The following is a 22,924-nucleotide window of genomic DNA, read 5'->3' as shown; positions in this document are numbered from 1 at the left end:
TTCAATAAATTACATGTGATAGTCAACTCCTTATTATAAAATAGGCTTGTGTTAGATGATTTTGCCCAAATGTAGGCTAATGTAAATGTTCTAGGCACTTTTAAAGTAGGCTAGACTAAACTATGAGGTTCAGTAGGTTAGGTATATAAAATATACTTCCAACTTAACATTTTCAACTTAGGATAGGTTCATCAGGAGGTAACCCCACTGTAAGTTGAGATAGATCTGTGTACCTCTGTACTCGAATCTCTAATATAAAATGGGGATAATCATGGTACCTCTTCATTACTGTGGAGATTAAATACATGTAATATTCGTGAAGTTTTCAGAACAGTCCCTGCACAGTAAGTGCTCATGAACTGTTACTATAGAAGGCACATTCTTGTGGGAGTTTCAAATTTTGTAGAAAAAAAATCCACTCACTTAATTATAAATGATGTTTTTTCCAGTGCTTACTGTTGTCTACAATTATGCCAGCTGCTGAAGTCAGAATTAAAAAAAGGGGGGGGGGGTTCCTGAATGGAAAAATAAGTTTAAGACATGATCTGTGATCTCAAACAGCTTACTAGTGTGAAATCACTAAAATAGGTGAAACAATCAAGGTAGAGTTAAGTGCTGCTAACCTGAGAAAGCATGAAGTTCATTCTGATAGGAGAGAAGGAAGTGGTCTGTGTTGACTGAAATAGCTGAAGAATGGATAAAAACTGACTAGTCAGAGAAAAGGAAACAGGCATTATTCCAGGCAGAGGAGAGCACTTGAGCAAAGGAATAATTCGGGTTAAAAAGGTGAGGGCAGTGGGAACTAAGAACAAACAATAGCGTGGGACCGGATTATGTGTGGTCTAACTCTGAAGTACAAGCAACTAGGTCCTCATGCAGGAGGTAAAGGGGAGCCATTTTCGGTTATTGAGAATATTATCTTAGCCGGGTAGAGAAAAACTGGAGACTCAGGCTGAGCAAAAGCATCGCCGAAAGTCCAAGACTATTTGTCTTTCACCTGAGGGATGTCACATACTTGCTTGAAATGTTCGTTCACGTAAAGGTGGGAGTGTCAAGCAACAGCCACGACCCAGAGACGTTCTACCTGGAAGTCACGAGCTCAGGCCCACGCACCAAGTCCTTGATGCTTAATCCAAGTCTAGAATTTCACTGAGTAGCTAACCAAGTTTAGCAATGTCCGAAGGAGCTCGCTCACTGGACTGTTACTCATATTGATGCCGAGGGCCTCGTTTCGCTGAGAAAAGACGGTGGGAAAGGGTGAGGAGGGTGAGAAAGTGAAAGGAAAGGGACAGAGGCGGGGAAAAGGATAGATGCCAGCCAACCGCTAGGGTCCAGATGGCAGGGGGTCTGGGTCGGGGGTCGGGCTGCCCTCAGGGGCCCCCTGGGGACCCGGCCCGGGGTGCGGCGCGTGTGCTCGCGGGCGGGGCGCCCCGCCGCCGGCGGCGACCAATCCGGGAGGGCGTCCGGGGAGGGGCGGAGCTTACCGGCTCGGGCGCCGCGAGTCCTCCTTTTTGCACACACACGAATACAAAGAGCCATACGACCTTCGGGTATCCTTTTTCCATTTTTTTTCCTCCTTAATCTTGTGTGTGTTTTCAAAATTTTTAAAAATAGAGATCTGTGGCAGTGCTGGGGTGAGGAAACTGTTGCTAAGGGGAATTTGCGCTTTCCCCCATTTCTTTTTCTGTCTCTCTTCCTCTTTCTTTTTCCTGGTCAAGGTTTTAAATATACCAAGAAGTTGAGAAGCAGGATGGCCGTGTACAACTGTTAACAGCCAAATTTGTAGAGATTCTTTTTCTTTTTGTTATCATAAAAGAAAACTGGTAAATTTTTATGGTCGAGGGATTTAAAAAAAATTAGACGCTTGGGAAGTATAGATTTCTTTCTTTCTTCTTCGTCTTCTTCTTTTTAGGCGGGCTGAAGGGATAATGTAAATTTCTGCCACGGGCAACGTCAAGGGCAACGTCGAAAGAAGCGGAGATTTGAGACTCTCACAAAGCTGTTTGCGTGCGTTTTACACACCCTCCCCCAGAATCAAAACCAAGTGGCTTGAATGTGGCAATTGTCCAAGGCCAATAGGTTAAAAATGTTTGGATATTATAATTGAGACACTCATTTCCCTGGGGAGGTGGGCAAAGCCCTTCTTACAAATGTGTCTTACATTTTCATGAAGACAGTGTATGTGTGTGTGTGTGTGTGTGTGTGAGCAAATGATATCATAAAGATTTATCTTGGGGTTTTGTGCTTTGTGTATACGTACAGTGTGTGTATATGTGCCATATCAGATTTTGTTTTCAAAAAAAGATTACCTTTGGTTTTATGTGTGCAAAGTAGCCCTTAGGATGTGATTTTTTTTTCTGTTGTGTTCCCAAAAGTGATTAAAAACAGGATTTCGTGTGCAAATTAGAGTTTAGAAGAAATCCTGTTCTTAGCATACTTAGGCACTTTCATTTTATGTGCATTTACTGTATTTTTCTACTACTCTTCTAAAGTATCAGTGAATAATTAAATAATTGCCAGGGAGTATATAGTCCATGTGGCAAACGAGGGTAGGCAATTTATTGAATCTGTGGTTCAAAGCCTTCTTTAGTGATTGTTTTGCCTAAGTGGTTTTGCTTTTTATTGTCTCACGTTCATAAATGTACAGCTGTGTATATTTTGGCCTTTATGTGTGGTTTCGTTGGTGTGTTCTGAAGGGAAGGTCTCCCTTGGCTTTTTGACAAAAATGGTCGTTTATAGGTTGGGATTTGTTTGAAAAGCTCCACAGCTGGCAAAGTGTCAGGAAAATAATCCAGTCAAGTCCAATTCTCAAAAACTGTTCATGATGGTTGTGATGGGGGAGGGGCCAGAGGGGGCAAAGGCAAATAATACAAAGGAGGGATAAGAAATGCATTTTGGTTATCATGTTGCATTTTTGGAATGGGAAGCCTTCTCCCCGTGTGGAAGAGTCACAGAAAAGGATAAGCATGAGGACAAAACAAGCTTAGAGCAGGACCTCCTGTTATATGAGCCATATTCTCCCTTCATTCTGTTACAGAACCAGTGTCTTCTATTAGGAGTTATACGGAAAATATATTAAAATCTGCATTCGCAGATTGGAGTGAAAGCATAGGAAGTATATGGGGTGATGAGGGAGAAACTGGAATGTCACCAGTGAAGTAGCAACCGGGATATAAAAGGATCTACTGTAGAGTTCAAATTTCATTACAACAGAGCCTCTGTGTGGTGATGGTAACACAGTTCTATTCCTCAGTTAACGTCCTACTCAGTGTCAAGTAGCATTTGGGACGCCTCAACAACAGCTTTAAAATTATTTGTACAGTCTTGAAATTCATGATGAAAGTCGCCCTCTGTGGGCACTCTAGGTTACTTACCTGTACTGGGTGTATTTTTATTAACTAACAACAATGCAAGTCAGATCAGTACTTAATAAATACTGCCTCAAATACGGATCATTTCACAAGTTTAGACCTGCATGCATATCTCTGAAATCTAGTCAGATTACGGTGATTTTGTGATGGCCGCGGTGCTGGGAATTTTAATGGAGTTTGCTCTTTCTAATTCTTTCTCACATCACTGCAGGGCATCACTTTTTAACTTCTCGTGAGAGAGCTCTTGTAGAGCAGTACACTTGCTAAGCCATTTGATTTTTACTAGGAACCTAGGTTCATGTCCAAGGTCCCTGCGTTGAGTCCCACGAATATATCGTTGGCTTGGCCTTCCCACCAAAGCACAGCTGAACTCAGTTGACTTTGGGGTTCGTAGAGATGAAAACTTTGAACTAAGGGGAACTGCCCCCTTGCTAGTGGGATCTGAAAGGTCTGTAACCAAGGCCGACAGGAATTAAAAGCTTTCCACCACCAAATGTATGAGACCTTTTTGTGGCCACTGAGTTTATAATCGTGTACACGCAGCCTTGTAAGCAGCAGAAGACAGAACCGAGTAAACAAAACAAAACAAGCTAAAGATGGCGCCTAACGGCCCTGAAAGAGCCTAGCAGTCGTGTCCCGCCCTGAAGAGGCCCCTCCCCTCCCTGGCTCGTTGAGTGATTGTGGAATGCAACCAATAACGTCCCTGGCCCTGCTCCCTTCGTCGTTCAATCGCCAATCACCGGGAGCCAGAGGACAGGCGGGGCGGTGCCTCGCCGCGTGCGCGCGCTGGCCGGGTACACGGGCCGGCGCCGCGGTCTCTCTCCCCAGCCCGCGAGCTCGTGTAGTTGTAGCTGAGTCAGCTGGCCGCGGTGGCGCGCGGCACACGCGGTGGAACACCCGTGATGGAACACCTGTAGGGCTGCCAGAGCAGGACCGCCGCAGGAACTTCCGGGCTGTTCCCAGACCGAGTCCTCAGAGCTTTTGTAGCCACGTAGTGTACCCACGGTGAGGCGGCGAGATCCCAGCGCCTTGGGCCTCTCGGTTATTTGCCGCTACACCCCATTCCCCGGAACCCCCTGGGTATTCTCTGAGGTTGGGCTCAGTGGCGAGTCGCCATGACCCCTGCGGCCTCGAGGGCTGTGCTCGAGCTCTGTTCCTCCTGCGTCGCTGCCGGTCGTCCTGCTTGTAGCTGAACCACGCTCCTTCGGAAATGGTTCTTCTGTCTCTGGTGCCCACCTTGTCATCTCTGACTAATATTTAATCAACTAACATTTATCGAGGGCTCACAGGGCACATGATATAGCTTTAGGAGCTGGTGGTTCATTTTTCACTTGATCCAGCAATGCAGGACTTGCCCTTTATGTCAGGCACATTTCTCGGAAAATCTTAAACCAGGATTTTAATCTTACCAAGTTACATTTTAACAAATGTAAATGAAAAAGACCGCTACACTAGGCTAAAAACCCTTGTACCACCATACAAGTGTACATGAAAATTTCAGGCGAATGGAATCCTTTTCTTAGGATCTCATTCTCCCCCTAGGTCTACATCTCTTGTTTTTTTAAACCCTGAAAATGAGGTTTTAGATAGTCTGCAGATCGTGAGATGGGTCAGTCTTTCAAAACATAGGAAAGTAATATTTTGTGGTATTTGTTTCTCTGCTCTTGTGTGATAAAAGAGCTCTTTTTTGATAGAAATAAGTTCTGAGGGTCGCCTGGGTGGCTCAGTCAGTTGTAAGTGTCAGACTTTGGCTCAGGTCATGACCTCATGGTTCCTGTGTTCCAGTCCCCCCCACCCCCCTCCATCTGGCTGGCTGCTGTCAGCACAGAGCCTGCTTCAGATCCTCTTTCCCCCTCTCTCTATGCCCCTCTCCCACACTCACTCTCTCTCAAAAATAAGTAAACATTAAAAGAAAAGAAAGAAATAGGTTCTGAGAGTACCTTCCAACAGGTGAGCCATATTGCACATCCAAGTGGAGGAGCAGGGCTGACCAGCACAGCAGGAGCTTTAAGTGGCCGTTTTCCTTTTTTTATTTCTTAAAATGAAAATTATGGTATGCATTGCTGTGCTTTCCGTAATCACATTTAAGGAGTTCCGTTGCTAGCGTGACCCTGAATGAGTCAAGGGCCCATTATAAAGACATATATCATTAGAGTGATACCATATCATAGACATCTATTAAAAGTGAGGAAACTTTTATTTTTCATAGTTTGGAGGCGAATTCAGTCATGCAGAAAATTCAAGCTCAGAATGGGTTGAAAGCAAGCAAGGGAGCTGCCAAGAGTATGATATATTTAGTTCTAACAAAAATACGTGTGACTTGGGAGGAAAGGGGTAGTTAAGATTATGGACAGTCTCACCCTGAGACAGCCTCAGACAATCTCATCTGTCTGAAGAAGATGACTTTTCTTTCTTTTTTATCTAAATATTTATGAAGAAAATATCAGAATTATTGAAAAATGCACTTTCTGGGCTCCTTTCACATGTATTAAAATTAGACAAATACGGAATGAACCTCAAACATATTTTATGCAAACTTAAGTTTGACAACTGTTGTTACTTTGTGTTGGCAACTCATCAAAAGATTATAGATCTTTTTCTTTCTTTCTTTTTTAACTTTTATCTTTTTAAAGTAAGTTCTATACCCACTATGGGGGCCCAAACCTACAACCCCTAAATCAAGAGTTGCGTGCTCTATGGACTGAGCCAGCCAGGTTCCCTTAAAAATCTTTTTCTTAACACTCAGCTCTAAAAGTTGATAGCATTTGGTAAAAGGTCTGTATGTTTTTCTGTGGTGGTCAACCTTAGTTTATTCCTTTTTTTCCTCTCTTGAACAAAAATATGAATTCTTGGCTTTAAGATAAATTAGCAATCTGAGGTGTGCCTGGGTGGCTCAGTTGGTTAAGGGTCTGACTTTTGATTTCAGCTCAGGTCATGGTCTCATGGTTCCTGACCTCAAACCCCTAGTCCAGCTCCTTGCTGACAGCGAACAGCCTCTTTGGAATTCTCTCTCTGCCCATTCCTGCCATGCACGTGTGCTCTCTTTCACTCAAAATAAATAAACATTGCAAAAATGATAAAGTAAATTAGCAATCTGAAATTGCAAAAGCTGACAGTATTAAAATGTTTAATAATGATGGTACCGACACTGCCCAGATAATTTACTACAGTTAACCATTGCTTTGCCAAGCACTTCATGGATTGCTTCATGGGTTATTGAATTAAACAGTTATACATTTTGAGAAATATAATAAAGATATCAGAATAAATTTTTTGTTCCTTAATAGTGTTGGCAGAGTTAAATGGGCTCTAGAACCATAAGTCAGTGTTGGAAAAAAGCAAGAATAATTAATTATGTTAGTCTGGGAGTGTTAGAAAAGGATTTAACAGGTTGTAACAACAGATAATATAGCACTGTTTATAATAAAGTTCTGTTATCAATTTGAATTATTCATGCCAAGAAAAATCTGCCTCTAAGTAAAAAAGAGAGTCTCAGTAGTGTATCTTTGTCTTCCTCTCTCCACCTCAACGAATCTTTGCTCTGTATCCGTTTTTTCTTCTCTGCAGTCTCAGGCAACAGTTACCCTTCCTTCTTTCTTACATTGGGAAGAGCCTTCCCAAAAGAAAATTAAATTATTTTCTAATAGCTTCATCCTTTACTTTTTCATGGGCTTTTACTTTCTTTTAAGTCTTTTTTTTTTTTTTTTAAGTAGGCTCCACACCCAACCTGGGACTTGAAATCACGACCCCTGAGATCAAGTCACATACTCTATCGACTGAGCCAGCCAGGAACCACAACCACCCTTTTTTAAAAATTTTCTTTCTTTTTCTTTCTTTTATTTTTTAAGTTTGTCTTTATTTTGAGAGAGAGAGAGAGAGAAAAGGAGAGAGAAAGAACAAGCTGGGGAGGGGCAGGGAGAGAGGGGGAGAGAGAGAGAGAGAAAGAGAGAGAGAGAGAAGGAAAGAATCCCAAGCAGGCCCCGGGCTGTCAGCACAGACCCCAATGCGGGATTCAAAGACACAAACTGTGAGATCATGACCTGAGCCAAAATCAAGAGTCTTTGTTTTGATGCAGTCCCAATGGTTTATTTTTGCTTTTGTTTCCGCTGCCTCAGGAGACATGTCTAGAAAAATGTTGCTATGGCTAATGTCAGAAAAATCACTGGCCTTTTTCTTTCTGCTTTGTAAATATACCAAAGCTCTAGGGCCCCTTCTGACTTCACATTTCCTTCCTTCCTTTCATAACTAAATTCTAGAAGACTTGATTTCATGTCTTGCTTCCATTTTCTCTCCATCATTCCTCTTTAATCTATTGCATAGTTTTACTTTCATTACAGGATTTACCTTTCTGGTCATCACCAGTGACCATCACAGACAAATAAAATATATCTCCCTAATTTTCATCTTTTTTAGCCATTCTGCTGCACCTGTCACAGTGGATTAGATCCACTTTCTTGACATTCTTTCTACTTTGGCTTTCATAACACTCTTTTTCTCCCACCTCACTGACCATACTTCTCTTTTAATGAAGCCTCTTCCACAAATTGGCTTGAAGCGCTGTCCTTGGCCTTTGCATTTCACACTTCATCTTTACTTCTTGGAGAGTGCATGCACTTTCTCAGGTTTAGCTACTTCCCTCCTGCAAAGATTCTAAATCTGCATCCCAGCTCTGACCTTCCTCTTGTTGTTTTGTTTTGTTTTGTTTTGTTTTGTTTTGTTTTGTTTTCCAGTCCTAGTCAGTTGCTATCAGGACATACATTTAAAAATGTTGCTGGGGCGCCTGGGTGGCTCTGTCGGTTGAGCGTCCAACTTCAGCTCAGGTCACGATCTCGTGACTTGTGGGTTTGAGCCCCACATCGGGCTCTGTGCTGGTAGCTCGGGGCCTGGAACCTGCTTCTGATTCTGTCTTCCTATCTCTCTGCTCCTCCCCTGTCCATGCTCTGTCTCTCTCAAAAATAAATAAATATTAAAAAAATAAAGATGTTGCTATCAGTTTGAAATTTAACTTGTTAAGTAAACACTCATCTGGGGTGCCTGGCTGGCTCAGTTGGTAGATTATGTGACTCTTGACTCATGAGTTCCAGACCCAAGTTGGGTGTAGAGCTCCCTAAAAAACAATCAATCAATCAATCAATCAATAAAAATACACGTCTTCTTTAACATGATGGTGCCTCCTCTCAGCATCCTCATTTCTATCATCTGTCAATGTACCATCTTCTGACTCTCAGATTGATAATCTTGAAGTTGTCTAATAAAGAAATATTATCAGATCTTCCTCCAGGATGTTGAACCTTCATATCCACAATCCTCATTCTCACCTCACTTCAGGATTAAACAGTCTCCTAATCTCTAACTCTTCCACTTTAGGTGTCTAAGACAGGGTTCAGCAAACTACAGCCCATACATAGGACATTTCTGGCCTACCATCTGTTTTTGTATGGCCCATGAGCTAAGAATGGCTTTTACATTTTTTAATTAAATATAATATTTTATGACATTTCTTTGTCCATAAATAAAGTTTTATTGGAACATAGTTGTGCTCATTGTTTATGTATTTCCTGTGGCTGCTTTGTGCTACAGTGGCAGAGTTGAGTAGTTGTGATAGCAACCACATGACTTGCAAAGCCAATATTACTTACTGTCTGGTCCTTTACAGAAAAAGTTTTGCTGACCCCTACTCTAAGAATTTCCTTAACTTGGTTTTCAAAATCCTGGATCAGTGTTCCGTACCTTTCTATATAAGCCCCTTTACTCTGACCTCACACATGTACCCTGTTAATTCCTGTAATGTTTGTTTTTTCTCTCATCTCTCATATCGTCTTCCCACCCTCCCTGTTCATTCTATACATTGCCCTGTTGGAGGTTTTTCCTCTGTAAGACCCCTTCCTCATGATTTCATTCTGTTCATCTTTCCATTATTTTGAACTAACTAATTAAGAATTTTTGTCTGCACCATATTTTTAGGCACTTGTATGTATTTTGTTTTGTCATTTGAACATTTCATTCTCACATATGCTGTAATCTCCTTGCATGTAAGGACTTTGTCTTCCCTTCATTTGAGTACTTAGAGGTGGCAATCCATTTTGGTGACTCATCCTTCAGCATGGCCTTGCATACTGAGAGTTTTTAGAAACAACTTTTTTTTTTTTTTCTAACGTGTTCTTTTTCTCTAATGGGGGTATATGTAACTAACGAATTAGTGTTTGTTTTGCTTTTAATCCAACTTATCCAACATTTAAGTTGTTATCTGGTTAGTAAATATTATAATGTGAAAGATTCTTTTATTACCTGATGGCCCTTATTTCTTTCCTTGTCCTTTTTTTTTTTTTAAGTTTTATTTATTTATTTTGAGAGAGAGAGAGAGCGCACAAGTAGGGGAGGGGCAGGGAGAGAAGGAGGCACCATCAGCACAGAGCCCAACATGAGCTCGAACTCATGAACCATGAGATCATGACCTGAGCTGAAATCAAGATTTGGATGCTTAACTGACTGAGCCACCCAGATGCCCCTCTTTCCTTATCCTTTTCATTTCACTGTCTTTGAGCTTAAGTGGCTAGGGGAGCCACGGAAATGAAGTCAGCAGGAATGTCCATAGAAACTAAAAAAGAGGTAAAATAAAACCTTGGTTTGTGAGCATAATTCATTCTGGAAACATGCTTATAATCCAAAGCACTTCTATATTAAAGGGAATTTCAAGAACCACTGGCTCAGCTGTAATTATGTGACTTTTAGTGTCACATACTACTCGTATTGCAAGACATCACTCCTTTATCAAGTTAAAATTTATTAGAAATGTTTGCTCATCTTGAAGATCACTCGCAGAACAAGTTACTCACAATACAAGGTTTTACTGTATTTGAATACCCATTGTGCTGCACTGCACTGTACCAGGTTTATATAGACAGGTTAATTTAAAAAAATACCTATTTGTTGCTCTGAATGTGACATTCTAAAGCGGACATAGTTAGGTAATACACAAAGGAGAAAAGCAGAAATAAGTTGAGGAACAAAATTATAGAGAGGGTAGAATCATGATTTTTTTATGTCAACACAAATATGAAAATAATATTTATCATTAAAAGCTGGCAGAATTGAATATTACCCTTAGTCTAAAGCCAGCTCATGAGAGTAAGTAAATTGCAAATACTCTGTTTTCTTAATTACCTTTCTAATGTACATCATAGAAGCTTTAGTATGTTTACATGCATCTTTGTAGACTTGAATTTATTGTTTCTTAGAAATTTGTTATTAAATTTAGGGGGGGGAAATGTAGGGGAAAAATCATCCAAGTTCCATTCCAAGCCACAGCATTTTTTTTTTTTTTGAGATTGGAAAATCAGGATGGGGGTCCAGGATGGGAACACAAAATATTTCAGGAACAATCATAATATCATTCAGCTGCTATTTGTGGAGCACTGACCATATGCCAGCACTCTGTAGGTGCCTTACATACATTATGTATAGTCATCACAAAAACTCTCAAAGTAGGCAGAGATGAGAACACTGGGGCTCAAAAAAGGGAATAATTTGCCCAATTTCACACAGCTGCTAAGTAGTGCAGCAGGATGAGAACCCCAAATATATATTTTTTTTACTTCCAGTTCTGTGCTGTTTGGAGTAGAAGACCAGTCGAGGTGGAGGGAAGGGCTCAAGGCAGGCACAACAGTGTCAGGGGTAAAGGCCTCTTGCAAGAAAGAGTAAGTGTTCTGGGTAAGAATGTGGTTGTTGTCAATTTGGTACCAGAAGGGGTACCTACCCAGTATCCCAACCTGATGCATCTTAGTTTCTGATTTCACAAATGCTGAACCCAACTGGCCACTATCTGTATGTTATCCTCTACATAACTGTCTTTTTCTCACAACAGCCACGTTTCACATTAAACTCCTTGCATAATGTTGGTTAAAGACCCTGCGAGAACAGTGAAGTCCCTTATTTAAGAAGAGAAAGGATACATAAATGACACATCCATAAGTTGACATAAGAATTGCTTAGTGCTTTCCTCTAACCTTTAGTTTTAGATTTAGCTGTGCCTTCCGGTGACTCTAATGACAGAGAAGCTGCAAATGGATTTGAGTTCAGTTCTTACAAAAAGCGAATACCTGGCACGGAAACCGTTTTTTCGATATATAAGGTGGAAAGAGCAAATTAAAGACTATTCTTTAATAACCAAATGTAATTAAAATGCATTGTGAGATTTACATTTTAGTACCTCAGAGGCACTGATATTACCTGTTTCTGAAATGAGATTGCTGATGCAGAAAAAAGCCCCCAAATCTCAATATATAGAAAATTTTCTTAACCGCCTCTTTTTTTAATTGTGATGTTATGATATAATTTAAAGGGTAAGATGGAAATGTATCTCTTGTGCAAATTATAAACATACTCAAGACTTTGTCACTTAGGGAGCTTCAGGAAGAAGGATTCTTTTTTCTATAATCAAGTATTTAGAAAAGACAATTTGAAGTTCCTTGAAGTGTTCTCGGTGGTACAATCCAACCCTCCCACACCTTTTCTTCTTTTTCTTCTCGAATGGTTTAGTTGCTTAACTAGGGTGATTCAAAAGTAAGGCAGTTTGGCTTATCATTGGTTTTCTGGTTTCTTCTTTTTTTTTTTTTTATTTTTAACGTTTTATTTATTTTTGAGACAGAGAGACACAGCATGAACAGGGGAGGGGCAGAGAGAGAGGGAGACACAGAATCGGAAGCAGGCTCCAGGCTCTGAGCCATCAGCCCAGAGCCTGACGTGGGGCTTGAACTCACGGACCGTGAGATCATGACCTGAGCTGAAGTCAGACGCCTAACCGACTGAGCCACCCAGGTGCCCCTCTGGTTTCTTCTTTAATGGGGCTGGTCATGTGGGCAAAGTGGCTTAGCTATGTAAACGTGCCTGTTGAGCTTTGTGCCTGTTGAGCTTTGCCGCTCCCTCAAGGAGCTTGAGAAGTGGAGGTAAGGGGCCCAGGAGGTGATTTCTCTGGGCTACCAGCTGTAGGATTCAGAACAGCTGGACTTCTTTTCAGGGGCTGGAGGCCCAGATGCACAAGCGTGAGAGCAAGGGGGCTGTGCAGCCCCAGGTCACCACAGCTTGATTCTCTGATCCAGCTTTTCCCTTCCTTTCCCTGCCCCATCCCCAAAGCATCAGGGATATAATAGTGTGGGGTTGGTGACATGTTGAGGGCTGCAGTGATCGGCATATTCCTTATTTAGGAGTCTTACTCTGAATGCATCTGTAAGAAAATTATAGAGAGGGTAGAATCATGATTCTTTATGTCAACAGAAAGTGGTCTCAGTTAAAAAAAAATAAATGCTAGATTGAAAGTAGCAATAACTGGATTCTGCTGTCTCCCTATGACCTTGAAAAGATATATCACTTCTCTACATGTCTCTTCTGTGGACCTGGGGTAATATGTGTTTCCTAGAGCTGCTGTGTGAATGAGATAACCTGCAAGGAGTGTTCTGAACTCCTTCAGGAATGATGTCAAGGAGACAAAATGCAATGACTGTTATTAGGGCAAAGATAGTGAGGAGAAGACAGATCTGCATTTTCTTCCTTAATCTTCTAATCTTTCCAGAATCTTGTGGGTCCTTTTGAGTCCCTGCTCTGTTCCTTAGGTCGGAGTGGTGGCGGGTTCCATGCTTGGGTGCAGGAAGAATGCCTTCTACTCCATGAAACTCTGTTCATCAGGAAGGCCTGTGTAGGCACCACGCTTTTGGCCACGGGTGAGTGGGACACCCAGCGAGTTGTGCTAGGAGAGCACAGGATCTGCAGGTAGAAGAAGGCATCTCTCCTCCCCAGGCCAAGGACAGGTAGCCATGGACTGTGTGCTCCCTCACGGCTTGCCTGCTCCTCCTTCACAGAATCCACCGCCTGGTGCCCAGGCTCCTCTGGTCACCCTCCATGACAAAGGAAAGTGAATGCAAAGAGGCCAGAGCTTCCTACCGACTGGAGTCCAGTGACTGGGGACGCCTTTTGGAGCAGTCCGGCAGTGTGACCGAAGTTGTTCCCACTGCGGTCAACCATGTCCTTCAGTGCCACCATTCTCTTCTCCCCTCCTGGTGGCAGTGAGGCCAGATGTTGCTGCTGCGCCTGTAAGAGCGAGACTAGTGGGGGCAGCACAAGCTCTCAGGGCGGGAACCCTCCTCCCAGCACCCCTATCACAGTGACCGGACATGGCCTGGCGGTTCAGAGTTCAGAGCAGCTCCTTCACATTATCTACCAGCGCGTGGAGAAGGCAGTGGGCCTGGCTGAGGCTGCTCTGGGGCTCGCCAGGGCCAACAACGAATTACTAAAATGTCTCCAGGAGGAGGTGGGTGAGCTGAGGCAGGGGAAAGCCTCCGCCCCTGAGGAAGATGGGGACGGCAGGGCCCAGGGCTCCCCACCCGAGGAGGCTGGGCCTCTCAAAGAGAGCCCCGGGGAAGCCTGCAAGGCCGCATCTGCTGCAGAGGAGGAGTGTGACAGCGTGGGCAGCGGCATGCAGGTGGTGATTGAGGAGCTGTGGCAGGTGGGAGCCGCGTCGGCTGTGGGTCCCGGGCCTTTGGGCTTCCCGGCCGGCCAGAGAGACACGCGGCTCTCCGGATGCACCCTGGCTGCCAGCGAGGCGGCCCCGATGCTCAATCCCGTGAGTATGGCCTCAGAGCAGGACGCTAGTGTCGTGTGGTAGCTCCTGACTGCTTCTCCTGGCCTTTCTCTCCTCCTTCCCCCTCCCTCTAGTTTCTTTCCAGCCGTAAGCCTTTCTTTTGGTTTTACTTGTGCTAAAAACAGGACAGCACCAAGTCTCCTTAGCCGGCAGGGATAGTCGGCACTCATCTGTTTTCTTCTGAGCCTCAACCTCTTCGGCAGGTCATTGCTGGTGTGCGTGGTGATGGTCGTGCCCTTCCCTCCCTCTCAGGAGCTCTGTGTGCCACCTTCTCCTCCACAGCTGGCTCAGCTGCTCCAGGGGCTCTGCCTCTCCTGGCGAGAAGGCCTGCCGTGCACAGACGGCTCATTCATATTTTATCATGGGCCCTCTGCTTGCCAAGAGGAATTCAGTACAGAGAGAGATGGGAATGTGGAGGGGGGAGATGCAGAGGTGGAGAGGAAGGGAGAGCTGGAGAGGAGAGGGACAGAGGGGGACAGAGAGGGAGGAGAGGGAAGGAAGGAGAGACGGAGAGGACAAAGGACACAAGACAGGTGTAGGGAGGGAAGGAGGCAGGTGGAAATGAAGGGTTGAGGAAGGAGAAAAAGTGAACCAAGCAGAGAGGAAAGGTGTATCTAAATGGAAAGAGAATATATGCGTGCCACAGAATGTGAGGGAAGGTGGGAGGGAGGCAGAGGGGAGGGAGTAACAGGAGGACAAGAAGCGGACAGACAGTCGTTGTCGAGAGCTCCTCGGAAGAGAATGGCATGTAGGGAGAACGAGGGGAGCAAGCGCACCTATTTTGTGCGCAGGAAAAGACACAGAAGCACCTTGTGCTATTTCAGTTTCTTTACTGCTCAGGGCCATCTGAGCAGGCAAACCCTGGCTGAGTAGAGTAAAAACTGCGGAGCGTGGCACACGGAAGTATGAAAAGGAGATGGAGCAACTACAGAGATCATAGAGATGGGAAAGTAACAGATGTGTCGCCACTTGAGAGACAGTGGGAGGTCTGGCAACCCTCCTCCCTCATGCTCCCGCCCTGCCCTCTCTTTCCTCCTCCAGCACATGACAAGGCCCTGACACCCAGGAAAGAGAAAAGGATCAGAGCACACAGGGGAGATGGGAGGGAGGAAACTCCCAGCCCATCTGCTGGATCTGAGAAACGAATGTAGAAGCCCCATGTCCCCCTCCAGTGTCACGCTACAGCTGGTCACTGCTCCCTGAAGGCTTAGCCATGCGGGTGGGTGGTGGTCACTGCCTCATGCCTCCCTCTGCCCAGCCAGAACTCAAGGGGGGTTTGGGGCTGCAGGGAGGTGGGAGGAGGCAGGAGGCACCAGGTACCAGGCCAGGCGATGCCCTGAGCTGTGGTTCTGTCAGGCAGGGAAGGCTTCCAAGCCGACAGGACGGAATTAGATTTCACAGCGCAGAAAGCAGCTCACAGGTCTATAAATCTCAGCCTCCTCCCCCGCTTCTTTCTGTGTTTCCCACCCCCCCCCCCACTTTCACTGTTTTGTTTTCTTGGCTGCAGAAATCCCCCCTCCTTTCTTCCCTCAGTCTCCTTCCTCCTTCCTTCCTTTCCCTGCCCTGTGTGTCCTTGAGTGAGGGCACAGGCAGCAAGTAGATGTCAGGGCAGCGACGGTTGGATGCAGCCAGGGCAGGATCAAGTGAGGGCACAGACAGGTGGTGCAAAGGGAATGGGGTGGGAGGTGGGGGACAGTTGGTGCCAGCCTCTCTAGAAATTTCTGACTTTATAGCTCCCGTCTTTGCTCCCATTTTCTCCTATTTCTCCCTTTTGTTGTTATCATTTTATTTTCTTGTTTCTTTTCTTGCTCGGTGTTCCTTTCTTGTCATCACTTCCTCCCCCAGTGCCTTTTAGACAAAATACTTGCCTGGCTACGGTTCTTATACCCAAGAGCAAATCATAGAGGATTCCTCACAAATAGAGTGTCAGAAACAAGCCTTGTCCTTGTAATCAGTCCTATGGTAACGATTCAACATGAGAGGCCCTGGGTACCCCAGAAATATTTGCCAACACCCCCATAGGAGTACCAGAGAAACAAGCTATTGGCCATTAAAGACTGTCCTGGATTCCCCCTGCTTTCCACTCTCTCATTATCCTTGGCCAAAGAATGATGGGTGACCGGGTTCCCCTAAGCCTGGATGGCTAATAGGCTATTCTTTTTTATGTTCTTAGCTGGTGGATGATTATGTGGCCTCTGAGGGTGCAGTACAGCGGGTGCTGGTCCCTGCTTATGCCAAGCAACTCTCACCAGCCACACAACTGGCTATCCAGCGGGCAACCTCAGAGACAGGGCCAGAAAATGGAACCAAGCTGCCACCGCCCCGCCCTGAGGACATGCTCAGTGCTGCAGCTGCGCTGGACGGTGCCTTGGAAGAGTCAGGCCCTGGGGGAACAGGGGAGCTGAGACACTCTCTAGGGTTTACTGCTTCCCCATGCAGGACCAGAGGGAGTGGGCAGAAGAACTCCAGGCGCAAGCGGGATCTGGTACTCTCCGTGAGTGAGCTCAATTCTATAAATTTTTCTTCAGTCTGGAGAGATAAGAATGAAGTGTGGGTTGATTTTAAACTTCCCATATTGATTGAGTGGTGTCCTGTATCATATTGGAGAGGGAGGGGCAAGAAGGAGACAGACTGGTCCATAGCCCTAGGGACAGGCAGTCCCCCTGCTAATCATGGAATTTTTTAAGGCTTTGCCAAATAGATTGAAATCTTCTGTTTAAAGAGAAGGGAATTATATCACACCTCCTCCCAATGATCTAATAATCCTGGTGGGAAGATCTTTAAGGGATTGAGCAGACCGACCACTGAATGCTAGCACTGGAAACAGCCTGCCATTTACCAGTGTTCAGGGTAAGCAGCAAGGGACCCATTGGCAGAAAGGCCAAGGTATCCTGAGGTGGTCCCAAACCCCAAGGATGCAGAGGACCACTAGACACTCAGCTCAGTTATGAAGGTTTGGACAGTCTAGTGATCCAAGGGGATCTTGGCAGGGAAGGTACCGGGTTGAACCAGTTTTGCCTGAAACTTGGAGTGGCTTGGAGCCTTAGGAACATCACTAAGCATCCTGCAGTGCACAGGGCAGCCCCCGAAAATTATTCGACCTAAAATGTCCATAGTGCCAAGGTTGAGAAACCCTGTTCTAAGGTAACCATTGTCCTGTGGATCAACTCTGTGCCCCAGAACATCTTTCTGATAACCACGGGGGTGTTCCTTAGCTAGATCGTGTTCATATGGACTATAAGCCATTTCCTTTCTCTGGCTTATCGCTGATAGAGTAACTGGAGAGTCCTGATTAGGAGGGGAGCTCATCATTCACACCCATCCGAAGAAATCTCACGGCATAGCCCCTTTCCTCCTGTCACAGTCTTAGTAAAGGTGAAGACAGCCGGTTACGCGCACACCTTCTTCATCTGCATTACTTCTTTCTTCTTTTTCCCTTTCCTAAGGGCTCCTGACTCTTACTCTCCCTTTCACTTGATTTGTTTTTACACCGAGGGATTCTTTTCATCCCTGGGAAGGAAGACACCGTTCATAATCCGAATCAACTGGTTTCTAACCTTCGTTTTATTTTATTTTATTATCTTTTTTTCCAGACTTCATTTAAAATTTTGGTTATGTTCAGGGATATCTCACTTATCACGAATAGGGTTTAGTTTTTCTGTCATGAATCTCTTGCTTCCAGTGATAGAAATGGAGGCATATATATCTAGAAATGCATTTCAAGCATAGTGTTTAAATCATGAATAAATGTATGATAATTACAATTTGCATAAAATTAGGGTTTCCGACCACTTCCATTCCTCTCCAGCCTACTGCCTCCAGCGAGAGGTCGGTGTGGAGGGCTGGCTCCCACCTGCCCTTTGGAGAGCCTGGTGAAACTGAGGACCTTGGAGGAGGGTACGCTCACTCCCCATGCTCTCTGTTACATTACTTGAAAAGGCCCTGGAGGACCGGTCAGGGAATTTTGCTGCCCATCACAGAGGAAGGTTTAAAATGTGGTTTAGAGGGAGAGGGCTAGCCGCAGGCCTTCAGTCTTCCAGCCTTTAGCTCTGGGAAGGAATCAAGGAGGCATCTCTCCAATCCACTCAGGCTGCTGTGGGTCACTGCTAGGGATCCAAAAGGACCAAACCGGAACCACTGACTTCTTGGAATGCTGCAAATCCCAGCTACCCATTGGGGAATATATTTATTTTTAGCTCACTCAGGAGGTAGGTGAGCCAGCTGCCTTTATAGTCTTAACACTTATTATTGTCTCGGAGTATTTTCCCTTTCCACTTCAAGCCTGGTTTGATTTTTATCAGCTGATCTCTTCCAAGCCACTTGAATTGGAAGCTGTGCAACTCCCCTTTTTTCCTTTTTTTGCAACACTTTCAAATTTTTTTGAAGCATTTGCCCACCTCTTGTGATTCCTTAAGTTGGGACTTCTAAGAGGTAAAATATATAAAATATGAGAAGCTAGTTTAATTACAGGCCTTTTTTATAGAGTAGAGACCCTAACCATAAAAATTTCCTAAATTGATATGGTTAGTCAGTCATAGAAGCAGAAGGGTAAATGGGGATTTCTTAATTGAAACTGAAGTCTTGAGATCAGTATATGGGTCCATCGGTTTGGGACTGGGAATTTCCACTGACTGAAGGAGCTTGAGATAAAAAATATAATCAGAAACAGCAAAACTAAATTTAATAGGAAGAAATGTAAAATTCTGCATCAAAGTTAAAAAAGCAAAGCAGTTGTAGAATGGCAGAGATAGGAATCCATGTGAAAAGTAGACTTGAGTTGACAGCTCACAGTGAATGAACCCTGTGACATTGGGAATAGGGGTGGGGTTGCTAAGAAAGGTAACACCATCTTGGGTTTCATTCCTAGAAATGTAGAGTTCCATTCAGGGAAGTAATGCTCCCTTTGGCCAGGTCCCAGCTGATGGATTAGATTCAGTTCCCAGTGCCATGTTGTCCAAGGGACACTGGCAAGCCAGAGAGCCTGACGGTTTCATGAAGAGTATGTTTGGAAACTGTCATGAGGAATGGCTGAAGGACTTGGGGATATTTAGACTGAATAGGAGAAGATGTGGGGAGTACATGAGACCTGTCTTCAAAGATGTTAGGTGCCGTTATAGGCAAAACTGGTCAGATTTTGGAGTCTAAGGCAAAACTTTTTAACAATTAGAGATGTTCAACAGTAAAATAAGCTGGCCCAAAAAACTAGTGAGAACCCATTATTAAAGGTGTGTAAGCAAAGCTGAAAGCCTGTTCGATGATGTGAAAGGGAGGTTGGGTGGTAGAGTCTCCAAGGTCCTTTGCATTTCACATTTCTGTTATTTTAGGTTTGTATTTTTCAGACCATGGTGTGTATACCCCTGGGACTTGTGGTAATGTGCAAAAGGATATATACACCTAGGGCATTTTCCTGGGTCATCAATTGTACTAAAAGATTGGAAGACATTTTTAGATTAAAAAAAATACAGATATATTGTAAAGAAAACTTTAAAATTTGCAAGAATAGGTGGCCTCAAGAAATGTCCACTTGCAGTAGTCTTGGTGTATGTTTGCTCTCTCCTGGCTATTTGTAAGGAGTATGTTTGTGAAAATGTCTGAGACCTTTTGCTCTACTGATCATATTCCCCAGGAACAGAAAAGTAAGACCAGGGATGATCCTAGAGCCTCCATACAAATTAAATGAAAAGGACCAAAAAAGGGGGGACATTAGAAGTACTGACTTGGATAGGCTCTCTGGCTAAGAAAGAGTATCATCAGAAATGGTGCCCAGACTATGGGAAGGATTCGGGCAGAGAACCCCATAGAGACAATGCCTAGGGAACAGAGGAGGGTTCCATCATATACACTCTCAGCTTGAATCTGTGTTTGTTTTTTCGCCTAGAAATTGGTCCACAATGTGCATAACCACATCACCAACGACAAGAGATTCAATGGGTCTGAAAGGTACGATCCCCTTGAGGGAAAACAATCATAAGGTACTCTGCCAAGGAGAGGGAACTAGAGGGCTGTTCCAGTGTAACAATGAGGCTAAGGCTTTGCTCTCACCATTGCCCCTTGCATCCTGCCCTTGGCCGTGAGGGCATTTACCACACAGTTGATTCATGCCAGGAATCTCTGTTTTTCTGGCTTTCAAAATGCTGACTGCCTTGTTCATGATCTTTGTGGCAGCATCAAGTCTTCTTGGAATATTTCAGTAGTGAAGTTCCTTCTGGAAAAGCTCAAGCAGGAGCTGGTGACCAGTCCCCACAATTACACTGATAAGGAGCTGAAAGGTGAGAAAAAACTGAATTAACTCCCATCTCATCTTTTTCCACTCACTGTTCTTGTTCAGAGTAGAGGCATAATGGAGATGATTTGGGTGGTTTTCAAAAGAGTGGACTTAAAATAAAATTTTTGGGCTATTCTCACATCTTCACAGAATTGTTTCTAATTGCTTTTTTATTCCCCTGCCCTGCTTGAACTGAAAATGGGAAAAGGAAAGGACTGAAACCAGCGTGCATGATGTTTCTGCAGGGCCTGAATCTAGGGTGTTATGAAAAGGAAGTCAGGGGGCGCCTGGGTGGCTCAGTCGGTTAGGCAGCCGACTTCAGCTCAGGTCATGATCTCGTGGTCCGTGAGTTCGAGCCCCGGGTCGGGCTCTGTGCTGACAGCTCAGAGCCTGGAGCCTGTTTCAGATTTTGTGTCTCCCTCTCTCTGACCCTCCCCCATTCATGCTCTGTCTCTCTCTGTCTCAAAAATAAATAAACGTTAAAAAAAAAGTTAAAAAAAAAGAAAGAAAAGGAAGTCAGAATCCAGGCCTGCGCTTTCTGTTTTTTTAAGTTTATTTATTTAGTTTAAGATGTGCGCGCTCACTCAAGTGAGGGAGGGGCAGAGAGAGAGGGAGAGAGAGAATCCCAAGCAGGCTCCACGTGTTAGTGCAGAGCCCAACAAAGGGCTTGAACTCACCGACAGAACCTTGAGATCATGACCTGAGCTGAGATCAAGAGTCTGACGCTCAACCGACTAAGCCACCTAGGCACCCCAGGCCTGCCCTTTTGTCCCTAAATATTATGTCCTGGGTTTTCTACTTTCCTTACTCTTCTGTTTTTTGCTTGTAGCTAACCCTGAAGCATTTAGAAAGCTGCTGTTGAAAAAGCACTTGAATCTACTACCAGCAGAGTAGAATGGGAGTGGGTTTAATTGAGTCAAGGGCCAGGGAGGGAGTTACAGAAGCTTGGACTTGTGTTCCCAGGGGGAGATATGGGTGGAGTCAGTGCTGGACATGGAGGTGAGCAGAGAGAGCTAAACCAAAGAGGAGTAAATACCTGCTGATGGGTCTGTGAGAAAGCCCACCATCTAGAGGGACCCTCACCTTCCCAGCCAACAGTGTTAGGGCAGAAAAAAGGGCTGAGGACCTGGTTCAGAGGACCCTGCTCTCTGCCCCCTCCCTTCTCCCTCCTCCCAGGAGCCTGTGTAGCCTACTTCCTTACTAAGAGGCGTGAGTACCGCAATTCCCTGAACCCCTTTAAAGGCCTGAAGGAAAAAGAGGAGAAGAAGCTTCGAAGTCGCAGATACCGGGTAGGTTTCTAGGCCTTCCTTTCAAGATGCTAAATGCTAAACCCTACTGAGCTGCAGTGGGAAGGGCCAGAGGACCTGGCATCTGAGAATAGGGTTGAAAGCCAGGAATGTTAGCAGGTAGAGGAGGAGGGAGGGGGCTAGGTTCTCTCAGGCACAGATTTTACACAGCTTTCCTACCCTAACCCCTCTCCCCAAATCTAATCCTTAGTCTGTCTCTCTTCCTAATCTCTATCCTGGGCTCCTACCTTAGCTTTTTGCCAACCGATCCAGCATCATGAGGCATTTTGGACCTGAGGACCAACGCCTATGGAAAGATGTGACAGAAGAGCTGATGTCAGACGAAGAGGACAGTCTTAATGAGCCAGGTGTCTGGGTGGCCCGGCCTCCCCGTTTCCGGGCCCAGCGCCTCACGGAACTCTGCTACCACCTGGATGCCAACTCTAAGCATGGCACAAAAGCCAACCGTGTGTATGGACCTCCCTCAGACCGATTACCTTCTGCTGAGGCCCAGCTCCTTCCACCAGAACTTTATAATCCTAATTTCCAAGAAGAGGAAGATGAGGGAGGTGATGAGAATGGACCTGTCTCCCCATCTTTTGACCAACCCCACAAAACCTGTTGTCCTGACTTGAACTCCTTCATTGAAATCAAAGTGGAAAAGGATGAATGAAATCTATAACCAAGAATAACTCTGGCTTCTGCCACTCCCCATGTCCCAGAAATGGATGGCCACGGGGCTTCCCAGAATAACAAGATGTCCTCTGCAGTCTGAGAAAGCAAATCTGTCTCTCTTCTTAACACAGTCCCCAATGGAAGTGGAAGCCAGCAGCTGTGCTGGGATAAAGACTTATCTAGAAGGGGGAAAACCGCCCCCCACTGTGAATGGCAAGCCAGAAAATGCTTATTTCTAAGCATAAATAGTGCCTCGGGGAGCCTGAGCTGAAAAAAAGGAGAAGGATGGGTCTAAGAAACATGAAGCCTTCTTGACATCTGCCCCAGTCTCTGAGTTGGTTTTTTTTCTGGTTTCACTCAAAGCTCTGGGGAAGCAGCCCTGGTTGTACCTTCTGCTTCCCCATGACTGTTGGTCTGGCTCTGCAGTGGAAGCCGCACAGAACCAGTCCAGGATAATACTGCCACCTGGTGGGCAGTCTCAGCCATGGGCTTGATGCTTCTGAGCAGAACACGGCTGTGTCTCTATTTGGGAATTGGGATACAGATATAATAGCTATTGTTTATTGAATTATGTAAGGCAGATTTTATTATTCCCATCTTACACATGAAGAAATTAAAGCTTAAAGAGTTCCCATGTGTCACTAGCAGCTGCTCTCCCACTGTGTGACCAAGCAGTATATGAGGCTTTGTAGCT

The 22,924-nt window shown here is 44.8% G+C and overlaps 1 protein-coding gene across 3 annotated transcripts; it reads left to right on the top strand.

Moving 5' to 3' along the window:
- The first annotated feature begins 1,460 nt into the window (after positions 1 to 1,460).
- Positions 1,461 to 22,860, top strand: CB3H14orf93 (chromosome B3 C14orf93 homolog). 3 transcript variants are annotated; one of them, XM_043555780.1, is made up of 8 exons: positions 1,461 to 1,550; positions 12,940 to 13,087; positions 13,226 to 13,986; positions 16,178 to 16,498; positions 19,883 to 19,944; positions 20,170 to 20,273; positions 21,446 to 21,558; positions 21,809 to 22,860. In XM_043555780.1, exons 3-8 carry the CDS (start codon positions 13,387 to 13,389, stop codon positions 22,226 to 22,228), a joined length of 1,620 nt encoding a protein of 539 aa, XP_043411715.1. In that variant the 5' UTR covers positions 1,461 to 1,550; positions 12,940 to 13,087; positions 13,226 to 13,386; the 3' UTR covers positions 22,229 to 22,860. The 3 variants fall into 3 exon arrangements, with proteins under 3 accessions (XP_043411715.1, XP_043411714.1, XP_043411716.1); XM_043555779.1 differs by having other exon boundaries at positions 12,940 to 13,986; XM_043555781.1 differs by lacking the exon at positions 16,178 to 16,498 and having other exon boundaries at positions 12,940 to 13,986.
- Positions 22,861 to 22,924: the final 64 nt, after the last annotated feature.

Source organism: Prionailurus bengalensis, chromosome B3, assembly GCF_016509475.1.
Source record: "Prionailurus bengalensis isolate Pbe53 chromosome B3, Fcat_Pben_1.1_paternal_pri, whole genome shotgun sequence".
Taxonomy (NCBI): Eukaryota; Metazoa; Chordata; class Mammalia; order Carnivora; family Felidae; genus Prionailurus; species Prionailurus bengalensis.
The sequence above is the reverse complement of the archived record's forward strand: the minus strand, read 5'-3'. Positions and strand labels throughout refer to the sequence as shown.